General features: G+C 43.9%; 1 protein-coding gene across 5 annotated transcripts in view; it reads left to right on the top strand.

The window, feature by feature from the left end:
* Positions 1 to 25,628, top strand: part of CDKAL1 (CDK5 regulatory subunit associated protein 1 like 1) — a 1,479,984-nt gene that overhangs the window by 663,004 nt on the left and 791,352 nt on the right. For all 5 annotated transcript variants that reach the window (XM_033934562.1, XM_033934560.1, XM_033934561.1 and 2 more), the window contains exon 8: positions 10,598 to 10,701. In XM_033934562.1, the coding sequence (XP_033790453.1) occupies positions 10,598 to 10,701 (104 nt within the window). The remainder of the gene's footprint in view (positions 1 to 10,597; positions 10,702 to 25,628) is intronic.

The raw sequence follows: 25,628 nt of genomic DNA, 5'->3' as shown, positions 1-25,628 counted from the left end.
TGGGCCAGGAGGGAGCCCAAATCCTCCTGGCCACGGCGACCCCCTAACCCCACCCCGCACTACATTACGGGCAGGAGGGATCCCAGGCCCTCCTGCCCTCGACGCAAACCCCCCTCCCCCCCAGCCGACCCGCGACCCCCCTGGCCGACCCCCACGACCCCCCCACCCCCCTTCCCCGTACCTTTGGAAGTTGGCCGGACAGACGGGAGCCAAACCCGCCTGTCCGGCAGGCAGCCAACGAAGGAATGAGGCCGGATTGGCCCATCCGTCCTAAAGCTCCGCCTACTGGTGGGGCCTAAGGCGCGTGGGCCAATCAGAATAGGCCCTGGAGCCTTAGGTCCCACCTGGGGGCGCGGCCTGAGACACATGGTCGGGTTTGGCCCATGTGCCTCAGGCCGCGCCCCCAGGTGGGACCTAAGGCTCCAGGGCCTATTCTGATTGGCCCACGCGCCTTAGGCCCCACCAGTAGGCGGAGCTTTAGGACGGATGGGCCAATCCGGCCTCATTCCTTCGTTGGCTGCCTGCCGGACAGGCGGGTTTGGCTCCCGTCTGTCCGGCCAACTTCCAAAGGTACGGGGAAGGGGGGTGGGGGGGTCGTGGGGGTCGGCCAGGGGGGTTGCGGGTCGGCTGGGGGGGCGGTCGGAGGTTCTTGGGGGGGGGCGGTCGTTGGAGGGAGGGGGGTTTGCGTCGAGGGCAGGAGGGCCTGGGATCCCTCCTGCCCGTAATGTAGTGCGGGGTGGGGTTAGGGGGTCGCCGTGGCCAGGAGGGTTTGGGCTCCCTTCTGGCCCAACTACACAAAGTACGGGGAAGGCGGGCGGGGGTGTCGTGGGGGTCGGCCAGGGGGGGTCGCGGGTCGGCTGGGGGACGGGCGGAGGTTCTTGGGGGGGGCGGTCGTTGGGGGGAGGGGGTTTGCGTCGAGGGCAGGAGGGCCTGGGATCCCTCCTGCCCGTAATGTAGTGCGGGGTGGGGTTAGGGGGTCGCCGTGGCCAGGAGGGTTTGGGCTCCCTCCTGGCCCGATATTGTTGGGGAGTCGGCGGTCCTTCGGGGTGAGGGTGCGAGTGGTCCTGCCGGGGGGGGGATGTATCGGACGTCGGGGAGTCGGCCGGGCAAGAGGGCTTGGGCTCCCTCTTGCTCCGATCGTGGATGCGGGTGCGGGTGGGAGCGCGTGCGAGCGGTCGTTCGGGGTGGGGGTGCGAGCGGTCCTGCTGGGGGGGTGAATCGGGCGTCGGGCGGGTGGGAACTATGTTTAAAAACTTTTGTATACCGCGCTCAGGCATATAACGCGCGAGGGGTATGCGCGGTACGTAAAATCACGTATAACGCGCGCGTTATATCCGCGAAAATACGGTAATATTACTTTAATGTGGACAGCTTTTGCTTTACTGTATCAGACATTTTCTTCAGTTTCATATTTGAATAAGAATCTCAAAGATCATGAGCCTTTACTATTAGATCAGGCATAGGAAAATGTTAGAGATCTCTTCAAAAGTTGGATCTGCCTTTGCTTCTCAGAAAAAGGTGACCTAAGATAATCTTGTGTTATATAGGAAATAAGAGAAATAGGACTATTATTCTAGAAAATTAATTTTGTGATTCTTGAATCTCCCCCAGGTGAATTCAATTCCATATTTGACTTTGTTCTAGAAATATATAGGTGAACTTTAAGAGTGTAACAACAAAAAAATTATAAAATAAACCCAAAAGGTCAACACTAATGTGTCATATAATGAAATTCTTAAACACATTTAAGCACCTCTTTATATTATTAGGTTTTTATATACCACCTATCAAGGTTATCTAAGCGGTTTTTACAATCAGGTACTCAAGCATTTTCCCTATCTGTCCCGGTGGGCTCACAATCTATCTAACGTACCTGGGGCTATGGAGGACTGAGTGACTTGCCCAGGGTCACAAGGAGCAGCGCAGGGTTTGAACCCACAACCCCAGGGTGCTGAGGCTGTAGCTCCAACCACTGCGCCACACACTCCTCAATATGACACATTAATGTTGACCTGACTTTAGTGGGAATTTTTAGTTTTGTCTAATGTGATGATTTCCACTTCTCACATTTTCTTGGTATTGTAGTAGTATTTAGATGTAGTAAATCGTATAGATATTTACAGATAAGCAATTCCTGCACTTGTATCTAGGGCCGTGTCTTGCAAACTTTCTGGCTGGAGGCCCATCTAGGTGCAACTCGCTTCGGTGGAGGGATCGGGAGATGTGGGAAGAGGAGGAAAGACGGCGGCCAGGAAGAGGAGTCATCTGCGCCGTGAGAGGAATGTCCTGTAGGCAGTCAGCCAGCGTGGGTGACTTTCCTCCTCTCCAGTGTGCTGTGGTACACAGATTGCGATACACTGACCTAGGAGAAACCCACCAAACACAGTGTCCTTAAAGATAATTGGTACTCGTCGTACCCTCATTTTTTCAGTCACCGCCCCTTTAATTTAGAACTCTCTCCCTCATTACCTTAGAGCTGAACGAAACTTGCATAAATTCAAAAGCAGCCTAAAGTACTTGCTTTTTAAAGATGCCTATAACTGATATTTATACACGTATCTACTCCAGCAATATTTAATTTTTTCCCTTTTCCTATTGTATATTTCCTTTTATGTATTCTTTCTATAAAATTGTAGTTTTTCCCTCTTTTCCCATTGTTCTCGAGTCATAAGTATGTTTGTTTAGTTCGTGGATATATAATAATCAGTTCATGTATGTCTAATAATTTAAAAATGTTTGTCTCCCAGCTATATTTAAAATACTTTGTACAACACTTTGTACTTTTGGATAAGCGTTTAATCAAAACTTAAACTATAAAATAAATAAATAAATAAATAAACTACGTCCCAGTAGTCAATCCTACTGCAATCTTATTGGAAAGTATGAGATCAGAGAATATCTGAAACTTATTTACTCGTATTGTAAAAATAATGAAAGTCATAGAAAAATATAGAGCAAGCTATATAAAATAACAGACTAATGATTATGCATAAATATTTCTGTAAATATGTTAGTACATAATTAGTAAATATGTAAATACAGTCAGTGATCAGTAAATATTGCTCATTTTCCATACAATACATGTATTTTTACAAACTACAGATTTCCTTATAAGAGAATATAAGTAGCAGCTAAGATATAACTTGGCTAATTACCAAGGGTCCCGAAAGAACCTCTCCTTATCAAGCAAAACATCTCTTATCTAACCTAGCAAACTGTAGAGGAAAATCTCTGTCTCGCTTTTCATTCAGCTGCCTCTGCACGTTGTACATCAAGAAAGGATGGTGTAAAGAATTTTTCCTTCGAGAAATGTCTGTATTGAAACCAGCCCAGGAAATGCAAACTATGCATTATAACACCTTTACAGAAGCTCATGTATTGTAATATCATTACAAAGCACATATAAACCGCTCTGAATTGACTCCTCCTGTCATTAGTGGTATAGAAGATTAAAAAAAAACAATAAACAATAAAACACAGACTTATTAAGGAGCCAATGTTTTGGTCAACAACAAATGTCTCTACACTGGAAGTTGAACCATCCAATTCAATAGATACTGTTTAAGGCGAGCCATCAAGTGCATGTTATCAGTTCTCAAGGTGGATAATGTACTGTATCTTATTCCTTGATGATACAGCTGCTATTAGAAACTCTTAAAAGGGATACCGTATTGTAGGGGTAATCCATGCTTTAGCTTTTGGAGACTTCAGGCCAATAACTTTGGCCAAGAACCATATTTTCTCTCCTGGAGCATTATGAACTTGCTTACAAGATCTGTATGTGCATAGCCAAGGTCATTTACCAGCACTGGGCCTCTTATGATGTGAGAAGATGTGGAGGACAGACAGCTTTGCAGGCATTGTTATGACCTGTGTCTTGTTCTCTTATCAATTTGGCAAGACATGTCATCTGCCCGGTGGACTCTACAAGAAGCCTATTAACTATTCTTCAATGTGTCCAAATCTCCCCTGCTGCACAGGTCCTGATTGGTCCCTGCGTGTCACCTGCCCGCACAGACTGGACTCAGACAAGTTTGGATTTAGTGAAGTATGGATCTGAACTTGTGGAGTTCTCTGGTGCATTACAAGAAAACAAAACTAACAACAGAAGAATCTTCTGGGTGTTGTGCCTACCCTTGGCTGAAGGGCAGACAGACTGTTGGTATTTGGTCACTAACAAATTTTATCTCTGAATTACGACCTGTACCTCAAGGATCTGCAGCTGAATGCTGGGGCTTTTTTGACTGAGAGACATTATACTATGGCTGAGCTGTGATTTTACATCTAAGCATCTAAATGTCAGCGCTTGCTGATAAAGGCTTTCTGTTATGACTAAATCTGGAGGTGTTATATTATGGTGATTACTGTTATTAACAATTAGTTTTGGATGTTTGTACACTAGAGGCACCATTTGTTAGTCTGTATTACGATGCACTTAATATCTTTTTCTAAATTCTCCATTGACCCTGCTAGAGCTTCATCCACCAGTTTCTTAAGTTTGGTAGAGCCCCTGGCCTGCAGAGCACCTCTTTAATTGGCAGGTGTGTGGCCTTTCAGCCAGACCCTCCAGAAGGGTGGATTTGATTTAAATCACATTGAATTAAATCACTAGTCAGAAAGACTTGATTTAAATCATGGTTTTTTTACAGAAAGACTCATTCTTGCTGGTATAATCTTGATATTTACAAACAGATGAAGGTTTCATTTTTTGAAAAAGAACTTTTAGATTAGTTTTACAGTTATATCAAAAAAATTATATTACATAATTGGACATGTTTTCTGCTATGCTTTATTGAAAGGAGAAAAATAAATATTACTTTAATAATAAGTTAAATAGTTTTATTTAACCAAACTAATAACATTATAGCATATGTATTCTTGTATTTGCTTAGCATCTATGTTAACTGATGTGGTTAAACAAAATATCTTTTATAAAAAAGTTGACACTATCAGCCAAGTCCACACATGAAAAACTTAAAATACTGTCTTCTGCAGCTCATTCATCTTCATTTTTCATCATCTTGTTTGTTCATAATCTAGAAAAGAAAAACAAACTTTCCTGCTTTATTGGTTCCCAAACATTTCTCAATTTGGAATGAATGAGACCAAAGGAAGAAAATATTATTTTTATGTCAATACTACTGTTGTTGAAAATGAAATTATTACTTCAAGAGTGACCTCCACCAGTTCACTGGTGTGACTTTCTTTAAAATATTATCAACAAATATATTTCTTGAATGGTTTTCCCTTGGATCTGGTTTATTTTAGTCACGCCCATCTTTAAAAAGGGATCAAGAGGTGACCCGGGAAACTACAGACCGGTAAGTCTGACCTCGGTTCCGGGGAAAATGGCAGAAGCACTGATAAAGGAAAACATCGATGAACATTTGGAAAGAAACAAACTTCTGATAACAAGCCAACATGGTTTCTGTAGGGGGAGATCATGCCTAACTAACTTATTGCACTTCTTCAAAGTAATTAATAAACGGATGGATAGAGGAGACCCCATAGACATCATATACCTTGATTTCCAAAAAGCCTTTGACAAGGTGCCTCACGAGCGTCTACTCTGGAAACTGAAGAACCATTGGGTGGACGGAGACGTACACAGATGGATCAGAAACTGGTTGGCGGGTAGGAAACAGAGGGTAGGGGTGAACGGCCACTACTCGGACTGGATGAGGGTCACGAGTGGTGTTCCGCAGGGCTCGGTGCTTGAGCCTCTGCTATTTAATATATTCATAAACGATCTAGAAATAGGGACGAAATGTGAGATAATAAAATTTGCGGACGATACAAAACTATTTGGTGGAGCTGGGACTAAAGAGGAATGCGAAGAATTGCAAAGGGACTTGAACAAACTAGGGGAATGGGCGGCGAGATGGCAGATGAAGTTCAATGTTGAGAAATGTAAAGTATTGCATGTGGGAAGCAGAAACCCGAGGGATGTTATTGAATGAGAGTACCCAAGAGAGGGACTTGGGGGTAATGGTGGACATGACAATGAAGCCAACGGCACAGTGCGCAGCAGCCGCTAAGAAAGCAAATAGAATGCTAGGTATAATCAAGAAGGGTATTACAACCAGGACGAAAGAAGTTATCCTGCCTTTGTATCGGGTGATGGTGCGCCCGCATCTGGAATACTGCGTCCAATATTGGTCGCCGTACCTTAAGAAGGATATGGCGTTACTCGAGAAGGTTCAGAGAAGAGCGACACGTCTGATAGAAGAGATGGAAAACCTCTCATACGCTGAGAGATTGGAGAAACTGGGTCTCTTTTCCCTGGAGAAGAGGAGACTTAGAGGGGATATGATAGAGACTTATAAGATCATGAAGGGCATAGAGAGAGTAGAGAGGGACAGATTCTTCAAACTTTCGAAAAATAAAAGAACAAGAGGGCACTCGGAAAAGTTGAAAGGGGACAGATTCAAAACGAATGCTAGGAAGTTCTTCTTTACCCAACGAGTGGTGGACACCTGGAATGCGCTTCCAGAGGGTGTAATAGAGTAGAGTACAGTACTGGGGTTTAAGAAAGGATTGGATAATTTCCTGCTGGAAAAGGGGATAGAAGGGTATAAATAAAGGATTTCTGCACAGGTCCTGGACCTGTTGGGCCGCCGCGTGAGCGGACTGCTGGGCATGATGGACCTCAGGTCTGACCCAGCAGAGGCATTGCTTATGTTCTTATGTACATTACAGATGGATGATTCCTGGATATCCATGTATCAAACAATACAAAGAAAAAGTACAACCCCATGTATATATGTGGAAATCAAAAAAAGTGGGGAAGGGACACTAGTCAAACTGCTATAGGGACAATCAATTTATTAAAGTATCAATAAATTTCAAAATTAAAATTACAACTATTCACATCTAACATATGAACAGGATGTGGCAGGAATACTCAAGTCCTTTATAATAAATGGCATCTTTATGTCTTCTCATCTTGGATGCATTTGCAGCATTGTCTGTAACTATACTGTGTACTAGACATTTGAATTTTTGTTCACATTTTATTATATCTTTTGCTGCTACTTCCTGCAAGTACTCATATTCTGCTGTGTGTGCATTTCCTGAGGTATCAATTGCTTCTGCAAAAAAATACATTCCCTTCTTCTTTTGTTGTATAAGCACATACAACAGGATCATGGTGGACATTATTCCACCCATCAGGACTTAGGTTAATAATTTTACCCTCTAGACCAGGGGTGTCAAAGTCCCTCCTCAAGGGCTGCAATCCAGTCATTTTTTCAGGATTTCCTCAATGAACATACATGAGATCTATTTGCTTGCACTGCTTTCATTTTATGTTAATACATCTCATGCATATTCATTGGGGAAATCCTGAAAACCTGACTGGATTGCGGCCCTCGAGGAGGGACTTTGACACCCCTGCTCTAGACCCTCTAGACCGGTTGCTCCATTTCTCTGTCATACATTTTATCCAGCAGTTTTACTACAACATCTGCTCTTCTGGGTGGATTATATCTTGATCTCAGCAACTGAACCATATTAATGAAGTGGGTTTTCAACCAGATGAAAAGACGTAAAAATTTAACTAATAATGATGGAAATAAAATTCTTGATTGGCTATTCTGAAAATATTTGCAAAAATAGTGACTCTGGTTAGTGATGTTTTCTATACTTCCCATGATCTTGAGACAGCATAAACTTCAATGACAGGCTGCAGATTTGTCACCTCTGCTGTAAAGGAAAATAGGCATCAGCTTTTCTTTATAGAGTAACCTTGTAATTGTAGGAATCCTGTTATAGAATTGCTCTTTAAGTGGGTGATTCTGTACAGCAGTTTTTAACATCTATGTGATCAATCTATAATAATAAAATGCTAGCCACGCATGCGCACTCTCGCCGCGTGTTCTCTGAGATCTGATCTGTCGGGCTGTGCTGGTGAGAGTGCGCATGCGCGTACTACATCACCAGCCGACGATTGCCTCCACAAGCCCGCTCCCAGCCAGCCGACGATCGCCTCCACAAGCCGGGACTGGGGCACAAAGAGCGCCTCCTGCCCCCCCCCTCTCTGGGATGAACTGAGAAATGGAGCCGGGCCGCCCTCCGTGACAGACCAGAGGAGTCCAAGTCCTTTGCCGCACCCCCCTTCCCTTCCCTTCCCGCGGACCCAACTACGAACCTGGCGATTCAAGCAGCGTGTGCAGCAGTCTTCACACGCTGCTTCGGGCCCTTCTACTGCCCTGATTTGCTCTGCCACATCTCTGATGATGTCATCAGGGACGTGCCAGAGTAAATCAGGGCAGTAGAAGGACCCAAAGCAGCGTGTGAAGACTGCTGTACATACTGCTGGAATCACCAGGTTCGTAGTCGGGCCCGCGGGAAGTGAAGGGGGGGGGGCGGCAAGGACTCTCTATCTGAGTAAAGAACAAACTCCGAGGAGAACGGCAGAGACCGGGCCTGTACTAACTCCCGTGGACAGGAGGAGCAGGAAGAGGTGCTGATGAACAGGGGGGGGAAATGAAGGGAGGCCTACTGCTGGACAGAGGGAGCAGGAAGAGGTGCTGATGGACGGGGGGGGGAAGGAAGGGAGGCCTACTGCTGGACAGGGGGAGCAGGAAGAGGTGCTGATGGATGGGGGGGGGAAGGAAGGGAGGCCTACTGCTGGACAGGGGGAGCAGGAAGAGGTGCTGATGGACAGGGGGGGAAAGGAAGGGAGGCCTACTGCTGGACAGGGGGAGCAGGAAGAGGGGCTAATTGACAGGGGGGGGAATGAAGGGAGGCCTACTGCTGGACAGGGGGAGCAGGAGGAGGTACTGATGGACAGGGGGGGCGGAAAAATGAAGGGAGGCCTACTGCTGGACAGGGGGAGCAAGAGGAGGTGCTGATGGACAGGGGGGAGGTAAAGCAAAGGAAGAAGGGCTGCTGCTGGATAAGGGGAGCAATGAAGGGGTGGTGGTGGACACAGGGGAGGTAAAAAGAAGGGAGAATGGACAGGGGGAGCACGCAAGGGGTGGTGGTGGACAGCCAAAAGAAAGACAGAAATACAGAAAGCAGCTAAGGAGACAGAGAGAGAAAGAAATAAAGACAGACACACACATATATTCTATCACCCGTTAATGTAACGGACTATAAAGCTAGTAAGTACATAAATGATTAGAATAATTATATATATGTTTGCATATATATGGCTAAATGCTAAAATTTTGCCCATTTGCTCTTCTGTAAATACACATACACCTTATATAGTACATCTTTGATAGATGGACATAATAGGTGCTGTGTGGCCAGGGCTCTTTCTTAATGTCTAACTTACAGAATACTACTTGTACATATTATACATATATCTCTGGCTTTAGGTGCGAGCACTTAAGACACTTCTATGGCTTACTTTTATAGAATAAGCACCTAAATATAGGGGGTAATCCTATAACATTGTGCTTAATTGCCAAAATTAATCTTCAATAACTGCAAAACCTCTGTGAAAATTGCTGGATGTGAAACCCACATCTTTTCTTACAGAGGAAATGTCTTTGCTGAATGTTAACTGCATTGAAAAGTACGCAATGCACTTACGGGCCCATGCTCAGAACCGATTGCCAGACTAGTGCTGGCCTTAGGGCATGCAGGATGTTTAGAGGGCACTAATGCTAGATATAGCATGCACACCAAAGACAGCTACAAATAACATTAAAAATAGATGCAAATTATGTCACCCACTATTCCGCCCATGTTTAGAGGAATAGTGCAAAAAAATAAACACCATCCTAATGCCGGAAAATTAACACCAGCTGTGAGCTAGAGTTGGATTGTTTGAAGAGAGGATTTCTCAAAGAAGGATCATCTTTTCTAACTTCTAGAAAATATAAAACATTATGCATAAAAATGTCATCATCCCTTTTGAAGATGAACTGAGCATCAGGTTGAAAAAATGTAGCCATGAAATCTCACTGAAGAATGTCTCTATATATCTGGTCCTAGCTCTCAAAAAAAGCAGTAGATTTCTGCTTTCTGTACATGGGCTCTCTGCACTCCAGTTTTACTGAGCACGCATACAAGAGCTGTGCTTAAGGCATATATTTTTTAAAAATGTCAAACTGCACATGTGTAGAAACAGAAAACCATCAACAACAAAACCATTATATCACTGTCTGGTTAAGGAAAGGATCACGAAGTAAGGCAGGTTTTTAAGGTGATAGGCTCCGGAGTAATTTAAGGAAATACGTTTTTACAGAAAAGGGTGGTAGATATGTGGAACAGTCTCCCGGAAGAGGTGGTGGAGGCAGACTGTGTCTGAATTCAAGAGGGCCTGGGTTTAGGCAAATGGGATCTCTCGGAGAGAGAAAGAGATAATGGTTACTGCGGACGGGCAGACTAGAATGGCCATTTGGCCTTTATTTGCCATCATGTTTCTATGTTAAACTTGTCATAGAAGATTCCAAAATAAGGTCCGCTGTCAGCACATTCCATAGGGCAGGCGCAAAGCAAGAAAAAAAAAAAAAAAAGGGCTGTGAATATGACGTGTCAAGATGAAGTCTAGTAGAGGGAAGGGATCACTAAAAGATTGGTAATGGATGACTGAAGTGAATGAGGAGCATAATTTATTTATATGTGTTTGTTCTATTGATAGGTGTCTCAATGCATGCACTTACTGCAAAACTAAACATGCTAGAGGAATCCTGGCGAGTTATCCAATTTATGAGTTGGTCAATCGAGCAAAGCAGTCTTTTCAAGGTAAGAAATTGCTTACTCTTCCATATAATTATGTTTATGCAAAATGAAACCAGATGTTAAGTAATTCTGCATGGTGATAGGATCTACAATACGGTCAACCAAAGTGTGTTATTTCATCATTTGCACTCTCAAGTTGTCTGACAAATAGGGCAGATGAGCTGTTTATAGTACCTGAGCTATTTTGCCTACATAGTTTTCAATTCAAGACTGAGAATTTGTTATGTAACTAATGCCTTTTGTGAATCATGAAGAACAAAGCAGAATTTCATTTGATTTATTTACCTCACTTTGGGCTCATTTTATAAAGCTGCGGTAGTGAGTCCTGACATGGCAAATGTGATGAAATCCATAGGAATTGAATAGGCTGTGTCATATTGCCATACAGGACTCATACCGCAGCTTTGTAAAAGGGATGGATTCTTAAAACTTCGGCATCTGTAATATAAGCCAGGCTTTTAAAGGCCTACATTATAGGCACTTAAAAGCTTTAGAAAATTGTATCTAGCAGCACTTTAGTCTTTCTCCACTCCTAAGCAGTTTCATAAAAGTGTGTGTGGGGGGAGGGGGGTTTAAACAGTGAACCATCTTGATGCCTCATTTGAATTGATTCCAGCACCTAAGATATGATAATAGTATGCTTTAGCGTTGGGAACTGCAGTATTAATAATCTAAACTAAGGAATTTAGTGCTAATTTCTGTAACTTATCCTTATTTACCATGTTTTTAAAACATAGCTGATCTTAAAAGGTAATCAATCGTATGGCAAATGTTTTTAGTGGACAAACTGGTTAAGCTACTATAAATTTATATTATGATTTATTAATTCACATATATGCAGTATATAGTTTGAACTCACCATTTATACACCTACATTCTGTCTTTGACCCATGCCCCTTCCCATTTTCAGGCTTCAGCAGAAATGTGCATTTTAGACGTTACAGGTTTTCTATAACACTGAAGCATGAAATTGCAGTCCAAGACAATGTAATGTCATCTCAGTAAAGAATTAAACTGATCCAGGCACAACTGTCATTTGGCATGCTTTTCATCAGTTTGTGCAGACTGACATTTTTCAGTAATGGGAACATATGGTGCTGTGGTTTGATTTGCTATCTTTTCATCAGTGTGGAATATGATGAATTGCAATACATGTCTAGCTTCACATATATGTAGATTATCTTAAGGGACATGTTTTTATTTCTGTGTGCCTTTGACTGAATAAATGATGAAGTAAACTGGATTAACACACATCTGTTCTTTGTCTCAATTTTTTGACCAACCATATCCCTTTTTTGGGGGGAGGGGGAGAAGGAGTTTGTAGAGAATGTTCTTAAAAATGCTTCATGTATTCTAGTCTATCTGTAAATTACTATGCAAATATAGGGATTGACTCTGAGAATGTAGGGCAGAAGGGGAGCAGAAAGAGAGTTACCATACTGTTTCTAATAAATGCCCAGGCTATTATTAGAAACAATGTTTGTTTGCTTTTTAAATCTAGGATGGGCTATTAATGGAGGCACCATTTCTCTACTCGGTCCCTTCTCCTCACAATGACCTCCATTTCTCTTCTCCTCCCTGTTCCCCTCCCCCTTTAGTACCCAGTATTACTCTTCTCTACTCTCCACCTCCCCACCTCCATCAATGGCTGGATCTCCCTTCTTACCTATCCTCACGGTTTTGTGCATCTTCACATGTTAAATGCTTTGAGTGTAGTTTTAGCACAAGCCAGTATTAGTATTTGAAAACTGTTGGTGGTTTTGTGAGTTGAAATGTACCATAATTGTGTCATTTGCCAATTAGGCATCATACTGAAAATGTATCAGCTAACCTGTAATGTTAAATTAATTGTTTGAAGGCTGTGAAAAGACTACCTTGTAACTTTCAAAGTCATTTTATTTCATTGTGGGTCCTTGCATTGTTGCCATAGTTTGAAAATAGCTCCTGAATCATTCTACTTCAGACTTTTATACTCTTACTTTGCTAAAAGAGAACCCAATGTGCTTTATAATTTTTTTTTAAGTACAGTCAGTATAATATGATTTCTACAAATTGTACCAATTGAGTTTTTCAATAGCAAAGGCAAATACAGTTGTCATAAATTTAACATTTTCGGGTAAAATGAATAAAGGTATAGTAGAAAACCAACATAAACATTATCTTACTTTTCTTTGTAGCTGAAGTGTAATATAATACTTTTAATAAAAATAGAACAATTCAGTTTGTTTAATAATAGCATGTGAAAGAGTATGGGGTTATCTTCCGCTAATGCTACCATTCCACCTCCATACTGCAGGGGCTGCCAGCCCAAGACTGAGTGGACTACATGTCCCAGACCGCACTGGGCTTTACAGCTCAGTGCTGAGCTACCAATAAGGTAACCCTTCTGAGTCAGGGGGCGAGGTTCAGCAGGGAGGTGTTTTTCTGCCACAGAGGAGAATCATTGGAGAGAGGTCCCCATGAGAGAGAAAAGTCTCTGAGGAAGGAAGGAGTCCCAGGGAGAGATAAACTTCCCCTTTCCTAGCTGTAGGCTGAGGGAGCCTTGGAAAGGTTTGGGATGTGTGCAAGAACCTCCAGGGGTAACTGGTCTCTACTGAAACAAGGTAAGCCAAGCCCATAAGGGAAATAAATGTGGCTTAAGGTTATGAAACTAAGCAATTGCTTGTGCCTTTCCTGAGTCTGTGACGAAACAGACTCAGGTCTCAAGAAAAATAAAAGCTTTCTTGTTGCACCTTTTTGCAGTGGTGGTTTGTGCTGTTTTGAGTGCATATGGGCAGTGCTTCGGATGAGTCTGGACTGGACTCTGCCACATAGCACTACCAAGTATTAGAATCAAAGTAGATATAAAGTACAGGTGCATGCCATGGTATATTTTACCATTACAGTTCTGCATGGTTCACAATTTTCCGTGTACGTTGTTATGTTTTCTTTCATTACAGATATGTCATTGCTATAGATTTTCAGTCTTGTTGGCCTGCCCTATCATTTTACTGATATTTTATTCTGAGTGAAAAATATATAATATACTAGTCTTTAAGCCCGTTACATTAATGGGTGCTAGAATACTGTTCACCCTCTATGTTGCCCCTTCCATTCACTGCCCTCTCTTCTCTTTCCATCTCTCTCTTTCTCTCCCATATGGCCTCTCTCCATCTCCTCCTTCCTTTTGCCTTGGTCTGGCATACCTTCCTCCTTCCCTCCAAGCCATTCTCTCCCCCTCTGCTCCCTTTCCTCATTTAACTACTTCATTGGGCAGCAGCAGCATTCACAATTCATTGCTGATGCTGGCTTCAGGTCTTTCTCTCTGGCCGGTCCTGTCTTCATGAAAACAGGAATTAGGCAGGACCGGCCAGAGAGGAAGGCCTGAAGCCAGCAACAGCAGCGAATTGTAAACGCTGCTGCTGCCTGAAGCACCCGAGGCAGACGCTTCTCTCCCCTCCCAGCCCAAGCGATATGTCTCTCCCCCTCCAGTACCTGTGCAGCACTTTGCTGCGGCGCATCCTCCCATGGGGGGGGGGGGTTGCACAGTGGGAGCGGGTGAGAGCGCCGATCTCCAGTTGTGTTTTTTTTGTTTTTTTTTTGTTTTAAGTTGAAAGCCGGCGCTGCAGCTCCTCTCTCGATCCTGGTGCAGTTCGAGAGAGGAGCCGTTACCATTCACAGTGAGGAAGGCCGCCGCAGCTCTGTAATTTTTTTATTATTATTTGAAAGCCGCCGCGAGCAAGTGGTGATGTAAAACCCGCGCATGGCAATTGTGTTTTCGTGACGGATCAGGGAACACGATTTTTTTAGTGCGCATGCGCGTCCTACCATTTTATTATATTAGATATGTTAGCAATCTCTTGCTGTTTTAGATATCTCATCTTACATTGCACTTATAATTTTATGTAGCATGCATATTCATAACACGATGTATCTATCATATATGATTCTATGAATAATATTACATAATGATATGCTTCTTGTAACCCACCCGGAACTCTGATTTGCGTGGATTCGGTGGGGTATAAGATTGCATATAACATAACATTTCAGTTCTGAAATTGGTTGGGTTTGCCACAGTGTGATAACTGCCTTCTTTCTCCTTGGGGGATCAAAGATACAGCAGCAGCCTTATTTATGACAAATCCCTGCCACAACAGGTTACGGTGGAGTCCTGCAGCAGAGAAGGACATATGCCCCCAGCTGCTGCTGGAAGGGGTAGATTATGTAGCAGATGCTCTTTATGATATCATCAGAGTCATAAGCAAGGTGTCAGGGGTACAGATAGGAGTAGAGGTAGGTTATAGGGATAGGAGTAGAGGTAGGTTATAGGGATAGGAGTAGAGGTAGGTTATAGAAATAGTCAGGGACCACTGCTCAGGCAATAGGCCTGATGGGCCGCCGCGGGAGCGGACCGCTGGGCGAGATGGACCTCTGGTCTGCCTCAGCGGAGGCAACTTCTTATGTTCTTATGTTCTATGCCGTTTCCACCCACAGGATGCTCTGGATCAAGCAATGGGTGGGCAATTCAGCTTCCAAAGCCACCTTAAGGGCAGATGCTATTTGGTAAGGGCTATACAACTTCATGGCTAGTGTGGTGTATTGCCATCCTAAGTCTCTGCCTGAAAGCAGACCTCACTGAACCACTGGGGGAGGCAGAGGCAATTTTTGTTCCTTATGACTTTCCTGCCAGTACTACACAGGTGCCTCCACTCGGAGATCGTATCAAGGTTCCGTCAGGGCCGGATTAATGAATAGGCCCAAGAGGCATGTACCTAGTGCCCAAAGTTGTTAGGGTGGCCTGCTGAAGAAACAAACAGGACTACGATTTTTTTTCTTTTTCCTTTTGACAGCGCTGCCCCCCCCCCCCTCCGGAGAGATTGGCAGCATCGGGGCCCCCTCCTGGGAAAAATCAGCAGCGCCCCCCTGGCAGCGGTGACAAGTTCCGGCAACCGTTCCTGCAAGCGGTGCTCATCCAATAGCTTCCCCTCTGACGCAGCTTCTTGTTTCCGCCTGGGTGGTTCGCGTCAGAGGGCAGCCTTAGAGCCGCAGCAGCACCGCTTGCAAGTTGCAAGGGAAGGGTTGTTGCTGCCGCATTGTCATGCCTGGATCCATCTTCAGGCATAGGCAGGAAACCATGAAGTCCGGCACCCATCTCGAGGCTACTTCCACCACCTCAGAAGAAAGGCTTGCAGAGAGGGAACAGAAGCTACAGCTCGCAGACGGCATATCCCGTCATTCCACATTAGACAACTCCTCAGTAGCTGAGTCTGGTGGAGCCCCAGGGACCCTTGTGTGGGGATTCTTCTGGCCCTGAGTTGTAAAGTCTTAGGAGCAGCTTTTCTTTCGCCATCTCCAGCGATTTTGAGTTGCCGGGTTTGTTGATAGGTGAAGTCTTGTTCACTGAGTCGTGGGGGTCATTTTTCGGGTAGTCCATTGGTCACCAAGTCATAGTTCTCTCAGGTAGTCCTTCGATTGTTGAGTGATAGGGTTCCTCAGGTAGACCTTCAGTCACTGAGTCCTCTGGTTCAGCATCTCTGTGTTTGTCGATTCTTGAGAATCTGACGTTTAATTGACATTTCCATGTCTGCCATCTTCATTTTGAATGACGGCCCCTTCAGGGCCTGTCGGAGAGAGTGAGGGGAAGGGAGGGAGATGATCCGATAAGAGGAAGAGGTTAAGTGGCACTTTAGGTTTAGGGGGACAGATGCTGAATAGAAATGGGGAGTGATAGAGGGGGACAGATGCTGAATGGAAGTGTGGGGGGGGTGAGAAAGGAGGACAGATGCTGAATGGAAGTGGGGGGTTGAGAGAGGGGGACAGATGCTGAATGGAAGTGGGGTAAGAAGGGAGCAGATGTGCTGAAAGGAAGTGTGGAGGAGAAAAAAAAGGGCATATGCTGGACTGGGGGAAGAGGATAGAGTTAGATACTGGAAGGGGTGAGGGAAAGAGGTGGCAAGCTGTAGGTAAACACAATGAAAGATGGAAATTGAGGACTGAATAGTAAGAAATAATTTAGACAGAAACAGAGAAGGAAGACCAGAGAAGAAAAGGAGGAAGGTAGAGCATGGGGGGAATGAGAAGAGACAGATACCAGACCTGGAAAGAGGAAGGAGACAGATACCAGATCTGACGGGAGGAAAGGAGGAGAGAGATGTTAAAATCTGCTGGGAGGGAGGGAGAGATGGAAGGAAAGAAGACAGATGCCACACCATGGGGGTAGCGGAGAGAAGTAGATGGAGCGGCAAACAGTTTCTGAAAGAGGCATAGAAAGAGAGCAGATGCCATATGGAAGAGGCAGACAGTGGATGGAAGGAAGAGAATGATGAGAAGATGAGGAAAGCAGAAACCAGACAACAAAGGTAGAAAAAAAAAATTCCAATTGTTTTGTTTATTTGTTTTTGCTTTAGGATAAAATATTATTGTAGCTGTGTTGATAATAGTTTATTAACAGAAAATGGAAATAAGGTGATCCTTTTTATTGAACTAATTTTAATATAGTTTTTACTAATTCAGAGATCAAAACTCCTTCCCTCAGGTCAGGACAGGGACACTGTAACAGCATATAGTTTACTGACCTGAAGAAAAAGGTTTTAACCTTTGAAAGCTAATTGAGAAATGTATTACTCCAATAAAATGGCAGGCACTAAATTTTATTCCTGCCATGCCCCATGCCTCCTACCCAAATGCAAAATATAAATTAGTGGGGCTTCCCAAAGCTCTGCCAGCTGAAGATCTCTTCCTCTAGGAAGGAAGGGGGGATTTGGTCAGAAATGTTTGGAGGTTGCATAGAAGAAAAACTGTACACTGGCACTGGTATGGTAATCTGTTGTTTGTTTTGAATTTTAAAATAAAAGAAATAAAGTGGAAATAAAGAAGTAAATAAGAAAATGGGTAAATAAATGAAGGTGTAGCAGAGGTGGAGAAGGGGGCGGGGTGGTGCGGGGCAGGGGGCCCAGTGGACTTGTGTGCCTAGGGGCCCTTGACAAATTAATCCTGCCCTGGGTTCCAGACAGAGATTTGGCAGCTCCAGGTGCCAGCAACCCTTAGGGTCTTATGCTAACCTTGTCTCCAAGAAGTCACAATGATGCCATGGCAGCAGCCACGCTCCTGCACGTTGGCGGGTGGCTGTCAGTATTCTAGAGGGCATGAGAGCAAATTCCTTTGGACTGCTGAGTTTTAGTGGTCACAAGATCAAGGTCTATTTCCTTCTCCCAGATCTGTTTGTGGATTCTCCAGCTGGCCAAGGAGACCAGGATCTGAACGAAAATGCAAAGGCTGTTAGATATTCACACCATAGAACCAGTTCTCAATGAAGAAACAGGTTATTTGGACGCTTATTAAACCACAAACTGGTACATCCAATTTTCTGTTCCACAATCTTTTTGTTGTTTTGATACATCTAAGGAGGAACAGATGAGCCTGCCCGCAAAACTGAGGACCCAAAAGCGGCATCTTTTCGAGCTGCTATATCCACTGTAGAATCTTGTAAAGTATATGGAGAAACAACTGCTCTACAAATCTCTTCGGGCAGCACTGCCTTGACCTCCACTCAGTAATCTGCCACACTTCTAGTTGAATGAGCTTTGAGAGAAATAGGCGACTATTTGCCACAAAGCAACGTATGTTGACAAAATTGGCATCTGGCAATAGATGCCTTGGAAGCTGGTCTGCCTCATCTTGACTGACTGGTTAGAACAAACAGATGGTTAGAAAGATGAAAATCATTTGTCTGTTCTAAATAGTAGAGTAAAACTCTCTGTACATCCAGTTTCTTATCTTGCGTGGCCAAACCCATACCTGAAAGGTGAGTAGAATTCCAGAATCTGTCTCCAGTCTTTGGTGCCTTTTTTGGACACTATGAAGTATATGGAGAATCTGCCAGAGCTTCCTTTCAGTTGAGGGCTGGGATTGAAACAAAGGGATACAACTTCCATGAACACCCTTACGAAATTCAGGAGAAAGAAATACCAAAAAAAGTGGGTGGAATAAAGGGTACGTCCTAAGGAGCGAATACCCAAATCCTGGAACACCCCCCCTCCCCCCCGTTACCTTGCAGGACTGCCACTCGCCCGCTACCGCCGCTGGTTACTCACTGCTGCTGAAAGTAGAATGGAAAGGCCGAGATAATCTCAGAGAGAGCGAGACCAGAAGGCTTTGAGCATGCGCAAATGCTCAAAGCCTAGTCCAGCCCGGCACAGGAAGAAGGAGGATCTCTCTTGCACCGCCCAGCCCAGCCCAGCCTAACCCAATGAGGGAGGATCTTCAGGCACTGGCACTGGCACATGCTGTGCATTGGTGCTGGTGCCGGTGCCCAATCGGGTAAGAGTTGTCTTTGCGGTGCTGGGGGGGATGTAGGATCGCGGGGGAGGGGGTGGTGACGTGAGCGGGGGGGGGGGGAGGAGGATGCTGGTTCGCAGGGGGAATGCCGGATCAGATTATCTCGGATCAGCGGGGGAGGGGGGGTGACGCGAGCGGGGGGGGAGGATGCCGGTTCGGAGTAGGCAGGAGGAGGTTTTAGCATGCACAGTATACGCGTACACGCGCTATATTAAAATTTTATTACATAAATTTCTGTTCCCCGCGCGCTATACCCGTGTGCGCGTTTTACACAGGTGCGCGGTATATGAGTGAAAATACGGTAAATATGTTTATTGAAGTGTAGTTATCTTTTAGAGGCTTAGCATAAACTGGTTCAGCCTTATAATATTAACAAACTGCATATGATGTGGTTTACTAATATTATCTTGGTATTGGGCACAATTTTAATGTGTTGAATACTGAATTCAGCATTTAGTACATGTTTGCTGCTCTATCACAGCTTACTATGTGCAGCATGTGCTATTTGCTGTGCTTGTTTCACTAAATGGAGCATACAAGATGAAGCTGACATTTGTATGCAATATTTCAAGACGGAAGATGAAACAGAAGTTCAGCTAAGGCTGTACTTCAAATTGCATTCTGATCCAAATGGTGCTGAGGGATCATTTTGGCTAAATTGCAAGTACTAAATTGGTTCTGGAAGATTATGTTTAATGGAATTTAATGGCCGCAGTAAGATATGAAACTGATATTGCTACCTAGTGGTTTGCAAGCCTGATCTTTCTGTGAGATGTTTTCTGGGCAAAAATATGACTTTGTGGTGCCAGAAGAATGTGTTGATTCAGCAGATTTGACTTTCCTAAACTTAAGTGTTGTATAACATAGGCCTTGCTGTCAGATTCTTATAGCTTAACACTGCAGAATGCAGTCTCCTGCTTTTGTAGAAATAAGATTGCAATTTTGCACTTGTCACACACTTTCTAAAAAAGGGAAATCAAATGTGTTCATAGACAGAATTGATTTTAAATGGTACAGGGTGTGGGTGTCTTCCTTAAATCGTATAAGATGAAACAAAAAAGTCTCAATACCCTGTACCAATGAATGTGCATGAGAAAGATTTGCATGGAATCAGGTAGTGCATGCTAATTTATCTAATGCATATTAATTGCTGATATCTATGATTGGCTAAGTGTGTCCCAATGACTGGAATGAGAAACACAGTCTATAGGAAATCCCAATTACCCTCCCCCCCTCACACACACACATACCTTATACCTCCCTAGACCAGTGCTTTTTACTGTAATGCTAGAAGCTAGTGCATAGGAGCCAACTTCTCATAATTATTGGGGTTGCTCAACTTGGCACACATTATCATGTCTGTAAAAAGGAAACAAAGTATGGCAGGGTCATGAGTACAGCTGGAAACTGCCTTCTTTTGCTGCCTTGTAGCATGGGGATTTCAGTTCTAATTTAATTAAGTATATCTTAAAAATATTGGAGGTATCCAAGCACCCACAGACCTAGCTGTTGTGAGCCAGTGGATGCCCCTTCAAGTCTAAATGTGACTCTGGCTGTTTTGCCAATATGCAGCCTACACTTTCTCTGGAAACTTGCAGCTGGAGCTGACTCTCTAGCAATGCTGTGTTTTCTTTTGACACTGCATGACTGAATCTGAGTCACAAAGTGCTCAGCCTCCTCTCCGATCTCAGAAGAATAGGAGAGCAGTGCAGGAGCTCAGGCATAGAGGGGCAAATTCTATAAACAGCATCCGATTGTAGGCGGCCTACTACTGCTTAACCAGCCAATTGGGACGCACGTTTAGAAAAAACAAAAACTTCCCGAGGCAGGCAACCTACATTGTAGGCGCCTCTGGGAGCCTAGGGAGGTGCATAGGTTTGCCTAAGACTAGGTGTGGGTGAGGCTTTGCCTGGAAGTGACTTTAGGCAACTTAAGTGGGCCTAGGTGCCACCCTAGACCCGCAGTAGGTGCCTGAAATGTAAGCCAGCAAAAGCTGGCCTATATTTCAAGTAGACACAGCCGCTTTGCTTATCGCAGCAAGGGATCTCCCTGCCATGATAAGTTTAGCAGCTGTGGCCGCGTTAACCCATTCCCCCCCCCCTCCCCGTGCCGGTGATGTTCAGGGGGGTGTCCAGATGGAGGGACTGGGCAACCCTCCAGCCAGCGATCTTCGTGAGGGACGGGACGGGTTGCCGCTAAACCTTTCTTGGCAGGGAGATCCCTTGCCGCGATAAGCTCAGTGGCAACCTGATTCTCTAACCTTTGCCTGTGACATGGATGCCGGTTAGAGAATCATGGTGTTAGGCAGGCTTATACAGGATGCTCGTGTGCGATTCTCAAAAGCCGCTTAGGTGGCTTCTGAGACTGGGCATCCTATACAGAATCGGGTCCAGAGTGTCTTAAATTTACTGAGATCCACTTGGCGCTGGAAGGAAACAGAACAGATAATTCAGAGACAGTGCAGCAGACCTCCAGAAAAAATTGAGGATGGGGGGGGAGGTTAACAAACTGGAAGGACAACATATTTGAAGGTTGAGGAGGTCAGTGGTTGCAGAGGCATGTGAAGAAAGGACCCCACCCCTCCATCTGGCTTGGGTTGCCAGCATATTGGGAATATCTCGCATTGCAGCAAAATTTGTTCCACAGTTGATGACCAATGAGCAGAAGAATAATTGTGAATTCTGCGTAAAAACGCGATGACAGTTCTTCTCCTGTCATCTTACTCTCTTGACTTGGCCTCTGCTGACTTCTTGTTTCCTAAACTTAAATCCACACTGAAAGGAAAGCGATTCAACACCATTGAAGACATAACGAAAAATTTGACTCAGCAACTTTTGGCAATTCCTGAAGATGTGTTTTAAGGACTGTTTCCAGAAGTGGAAACGATGTTGGAAAAAGTGTATATGTAGGGAAGGGGAGTACTTTGAAGGGGACCCAATGGAATAAGTTGTAAGATTGTATAAATAAGTTGTAAAATTTGTATAAAATCAATCCTGGAACTTGTTTCTTGTGTAAGGGTGATGATAGGTTGGAATTGTGATTTGCAGCATAGAAACAGCCTAACTTATTTAGATCCTAATTGTGTACATACTCAGAAATGTACAGTATCTTAGGAATGACAAGTTTTTTAATTAATAGGTGAACAGCTAATTTCAGATAATTTCTGACAAGGTTAGCTTGAATAGTGTCGCTGTTCTTGTTGATGCTATGGCTGCTGGTAAGAGGGCATCTGTTACTCTCTCAGTAAAGTAATACCCTGGAAAAGCGGAGACTGAGAGGAGACATGATACAGACGTATAAAATCATGAAAGGCATAGAGAAGGTGGAGAGGGACAGATTCTTCAGACTAGCGGGGACAACAAAAACAAGAGGTCATTCAGAAAAACTGAGAGGGGACCGATTCAAAACGAATGCAAGGAAGTTTTTCTTCCCTCAGAGGGTGGTGGACACCTGGAACACGCTTCCAAATGAGGTAATAGGACAGAGTACAATACTGGGTTTCAAAATGGGACTGGATGACTTCCTGGAAGCGAAGGGGATTACAGGGTATAGATAGAAGTTCACCCTACAGGACATAAGCGAAAAGCGTATGACAGTTTTAGGGTATGAGCACTATCAGGTCCTGGACCTGAGGAGCAGACGCGTGAACGGACTGCCGGGCACGATGGACCTCCAGTCTGACCCGATAGGGGCATTTCTTATGTTCTTATGTTCTTATTACTCCCAAATCATGCATTAAGTGAAGTATGTGCAAATGAATACATAGAAAATAAATGTTGATATTTAATATGTTTTATTAAATAGGTATTGAATAGCAACAACTCAATTTTTGGATACCGTATCATTGATTTTTACAGTATTTTTAGGTTTGGTCTCAAAAAAGAGGTTTCTACTATATATTGCATATCTAATTAAATGTATTCAAAATAAACATAAAGGTATATTGTCATAGTCTAAATACTGACTGAAGCAGTTTAAAATAAAATTTACTGTTTCCTGTTGCTAGTACCATACATTAATGATTAACATGTACTAAATATCAGTGCTTTGGACCCATTCCTTCAGTATTCGTTAACCAGATTCATACATTAATGGTCTGTGCACTACCTTTCTAATATTCAAACTGTTCCACTAAATTTCCTCTGTTTTATATCAAGAGCATTGGTCTTGAGTTTCTACCATGTTTCCCTGAAAATAAGACCTACCCCGAAAATAATCCCTAGCAGGATATTCAGGATAGGTTTTAATATAAGCCCTACCCCCAAAATAAGCCCTAGTCCTGGGATTTGCCGGCAGTTCCCCTTCCCTCTCTCCCATCCCTTGTGTAGCAGAACCCTTGAGTGAGCACCGCCCCCCCTGTAACATCATCAGTAACGCGGCAGAGTGAATTCACGGGCGGAAAAGGCCGAAGCAGCCTGTTTAGAGTGCTGCCGGACCAACGATGTTCAGGGAGGTATGTACTAGGGCTCACTCGCGGTCAGTGGGGCTTGGATGGGAGGGAGGGAAGGATAGTGGTTCTGCTGCGGGGGCAGGTGCTTGGAGGGGGGTTCTCGCTCAAGGGTCCTGCTGCACAAGGGATGGGAGAGAGGGGAGGAAAGATGCTGCACATGTGGGGGAGAAAAAGGAAAGAGAAAGAATTGGGATGAAGGAGCGGAAGGGAGAGATGATCATGTAAATATCCCGAAAATAAGATCTAGTGCGTTTTTGGGGCCTAAAATTAATATAAGACACTGTCTTATTTTTGGGGAAACACGGTATTAAGTCATAATGCTAGGTGTTCGATTTCAGTCCAATGCAGTGTAGATGTTTTTGAAAGATAAGATACTGGTGTGACTTTCTGTTTTGTCATTCTCTTGTAGTTCTTTTGTATAATATTTTTTGTTGTTGTTTTGGCAATTAAATGTCTTTATCAGCATAACCTGTTTGTTAAATACACTGTAGACCTCATATAACACAGATGTTGGTCTAAGATATTTGACTGCATTGTAAGTGAATCTGCCTTATATGGAAGATATGGTATAATGTGTAATTTAAGAAAAGGAGTCTAACTGTTATTTGTGATCCCATGTTATATCGAGGAACATTCAATGAGATATGCAATGTAGATGTGACAATATTGTAGTATCTGTTTTGTGCTCCTGGCTTTTTAATCAACATACGAGGCTTTGGAAGCCTTGAGCTGCTGGACTTCACAAACAGTCAGTCACTCCGAGCAATTGAAGAGAAAGTGGTGTCCTAGTGCTTTGTAATAATCTGGTATATTTATTTACCTAAATTTTAGGCTTTTCTTGTATCCAAGTACACTGGAGCTGATTTTATACAGCCTTTTCCTTGGAGCAGGTATAAATGTCTGAGCAGACATTTATATGCTCCAAAGGCTAAATCTGGGCACCTAGTTTCTTGTTCAAATCCTAACTTCTGAAAGGATAGCATTGTAAATACTGCTATTGCTCTTGAATTCCATCATCAGTCTGCTTGCTGATCTTTGTAAAGGGAATGGGACTTGATACACCACGTTTTCTGTGTGGTTACAATCAAAGTGGTTTACATATTTTAGACAGGTACTTATTTTGTACTTGGGGCAACGAAGTGTTAAGTGACTTGTCCAGAGTCACAAGGAGCTGCAGTGGGAATTGAACTCACAACCTCTGGGTGCTGAGACAGCTGCTCTAACCACAAGGCCACTCCTCCACCTCCTGTAAACAAGTGCGTCCCCAGGGTCATTAAGAGGATAATCCTCTAGTTTTAGGTGACAAGAAACAAGGAAATGCTGGTATTCTAGTTATTTATATGTGTACATGTATTTGAAAAGCGTCCAGGTAAGAGGTATTTCCCAAACTGTGTACTGCAGTATCCTGGGGTGCTGCGGTGAACTCACAGGGGTGCTGTGGAGAAGACGCAAATGAGCTGCCAGTCTGGCACCTACCTCTCTTGCCCCAGTGGAAAACTTATTTCCCTTCTCCATCTGCAGATTATAATCTTTGGACCACCGGCAGTTTAAACATGCCACCTTCAACAACCCAGAAGCTTTCCCTTTGCTTCCAGCATCCTGAAGCAGAGGAGAAAGGTTCTGGGGCTACTGCAGGCAGTGAGTTTAAGCTACCAGTGGCCCAAAGATCACGTTACAGCATGAAGAGGAGAGAAAGAAGTACTAGATCTTGTAGGGAGAGAAATGTCACACCTGATTGGGAAAGTAATATGAGAAAGCCGCCAAATTAAGGGCAAAGGAGACAGATGCCAGAAAGGGAAGGCAGAGGAGAAGAGAGGAGAAAAAGATAGAAGACCGTGGGGGAAGGAAGAGAAGGAAAGTTGAGAGATTAGGGAGGGAGGGGAAAGGGAAGGAGAGAAGAAAGATGCTAGACCATGGGGTGAGGGAACTCTTAGGTATCTATTTTGATTTAGGTGCACCGTGAAAAAATTACTGACACACCTAAGGGTGCCTTGAACTGAAAAAGTTTGGGAACTACTGCTGTAATGCAGTGGTGCATACTTTGGACAATATACATAAATGCATAGATTAGAAATTATTTTCCGGTATAATAGGGATGGTATGCTGAACCATAGGGTTATCCATCTGTGCTCACGAGCATATTGCAGAAGATGTTAATCAC

Source organism: Geotrypetes seraphini, chromosome 2 (assembly GCF_902459505.1).
Source record: "Geotrypetes seraphini chromosome 2, aGeoSer1.1, whole genome shotgun sequence".
In the NCBI taxonomy this organism is placed as follows: Eukaryota; Metazoa; Chordata; class Amphibia; order Gymnophiona; family Dermophiidae; genus Geotrypetes; species Geotrypetes seraphini.
Note: the sequence above shows the minus strand (reverse complement) of the source record. Positions and strands in the feature narration are given on the sequence as shown.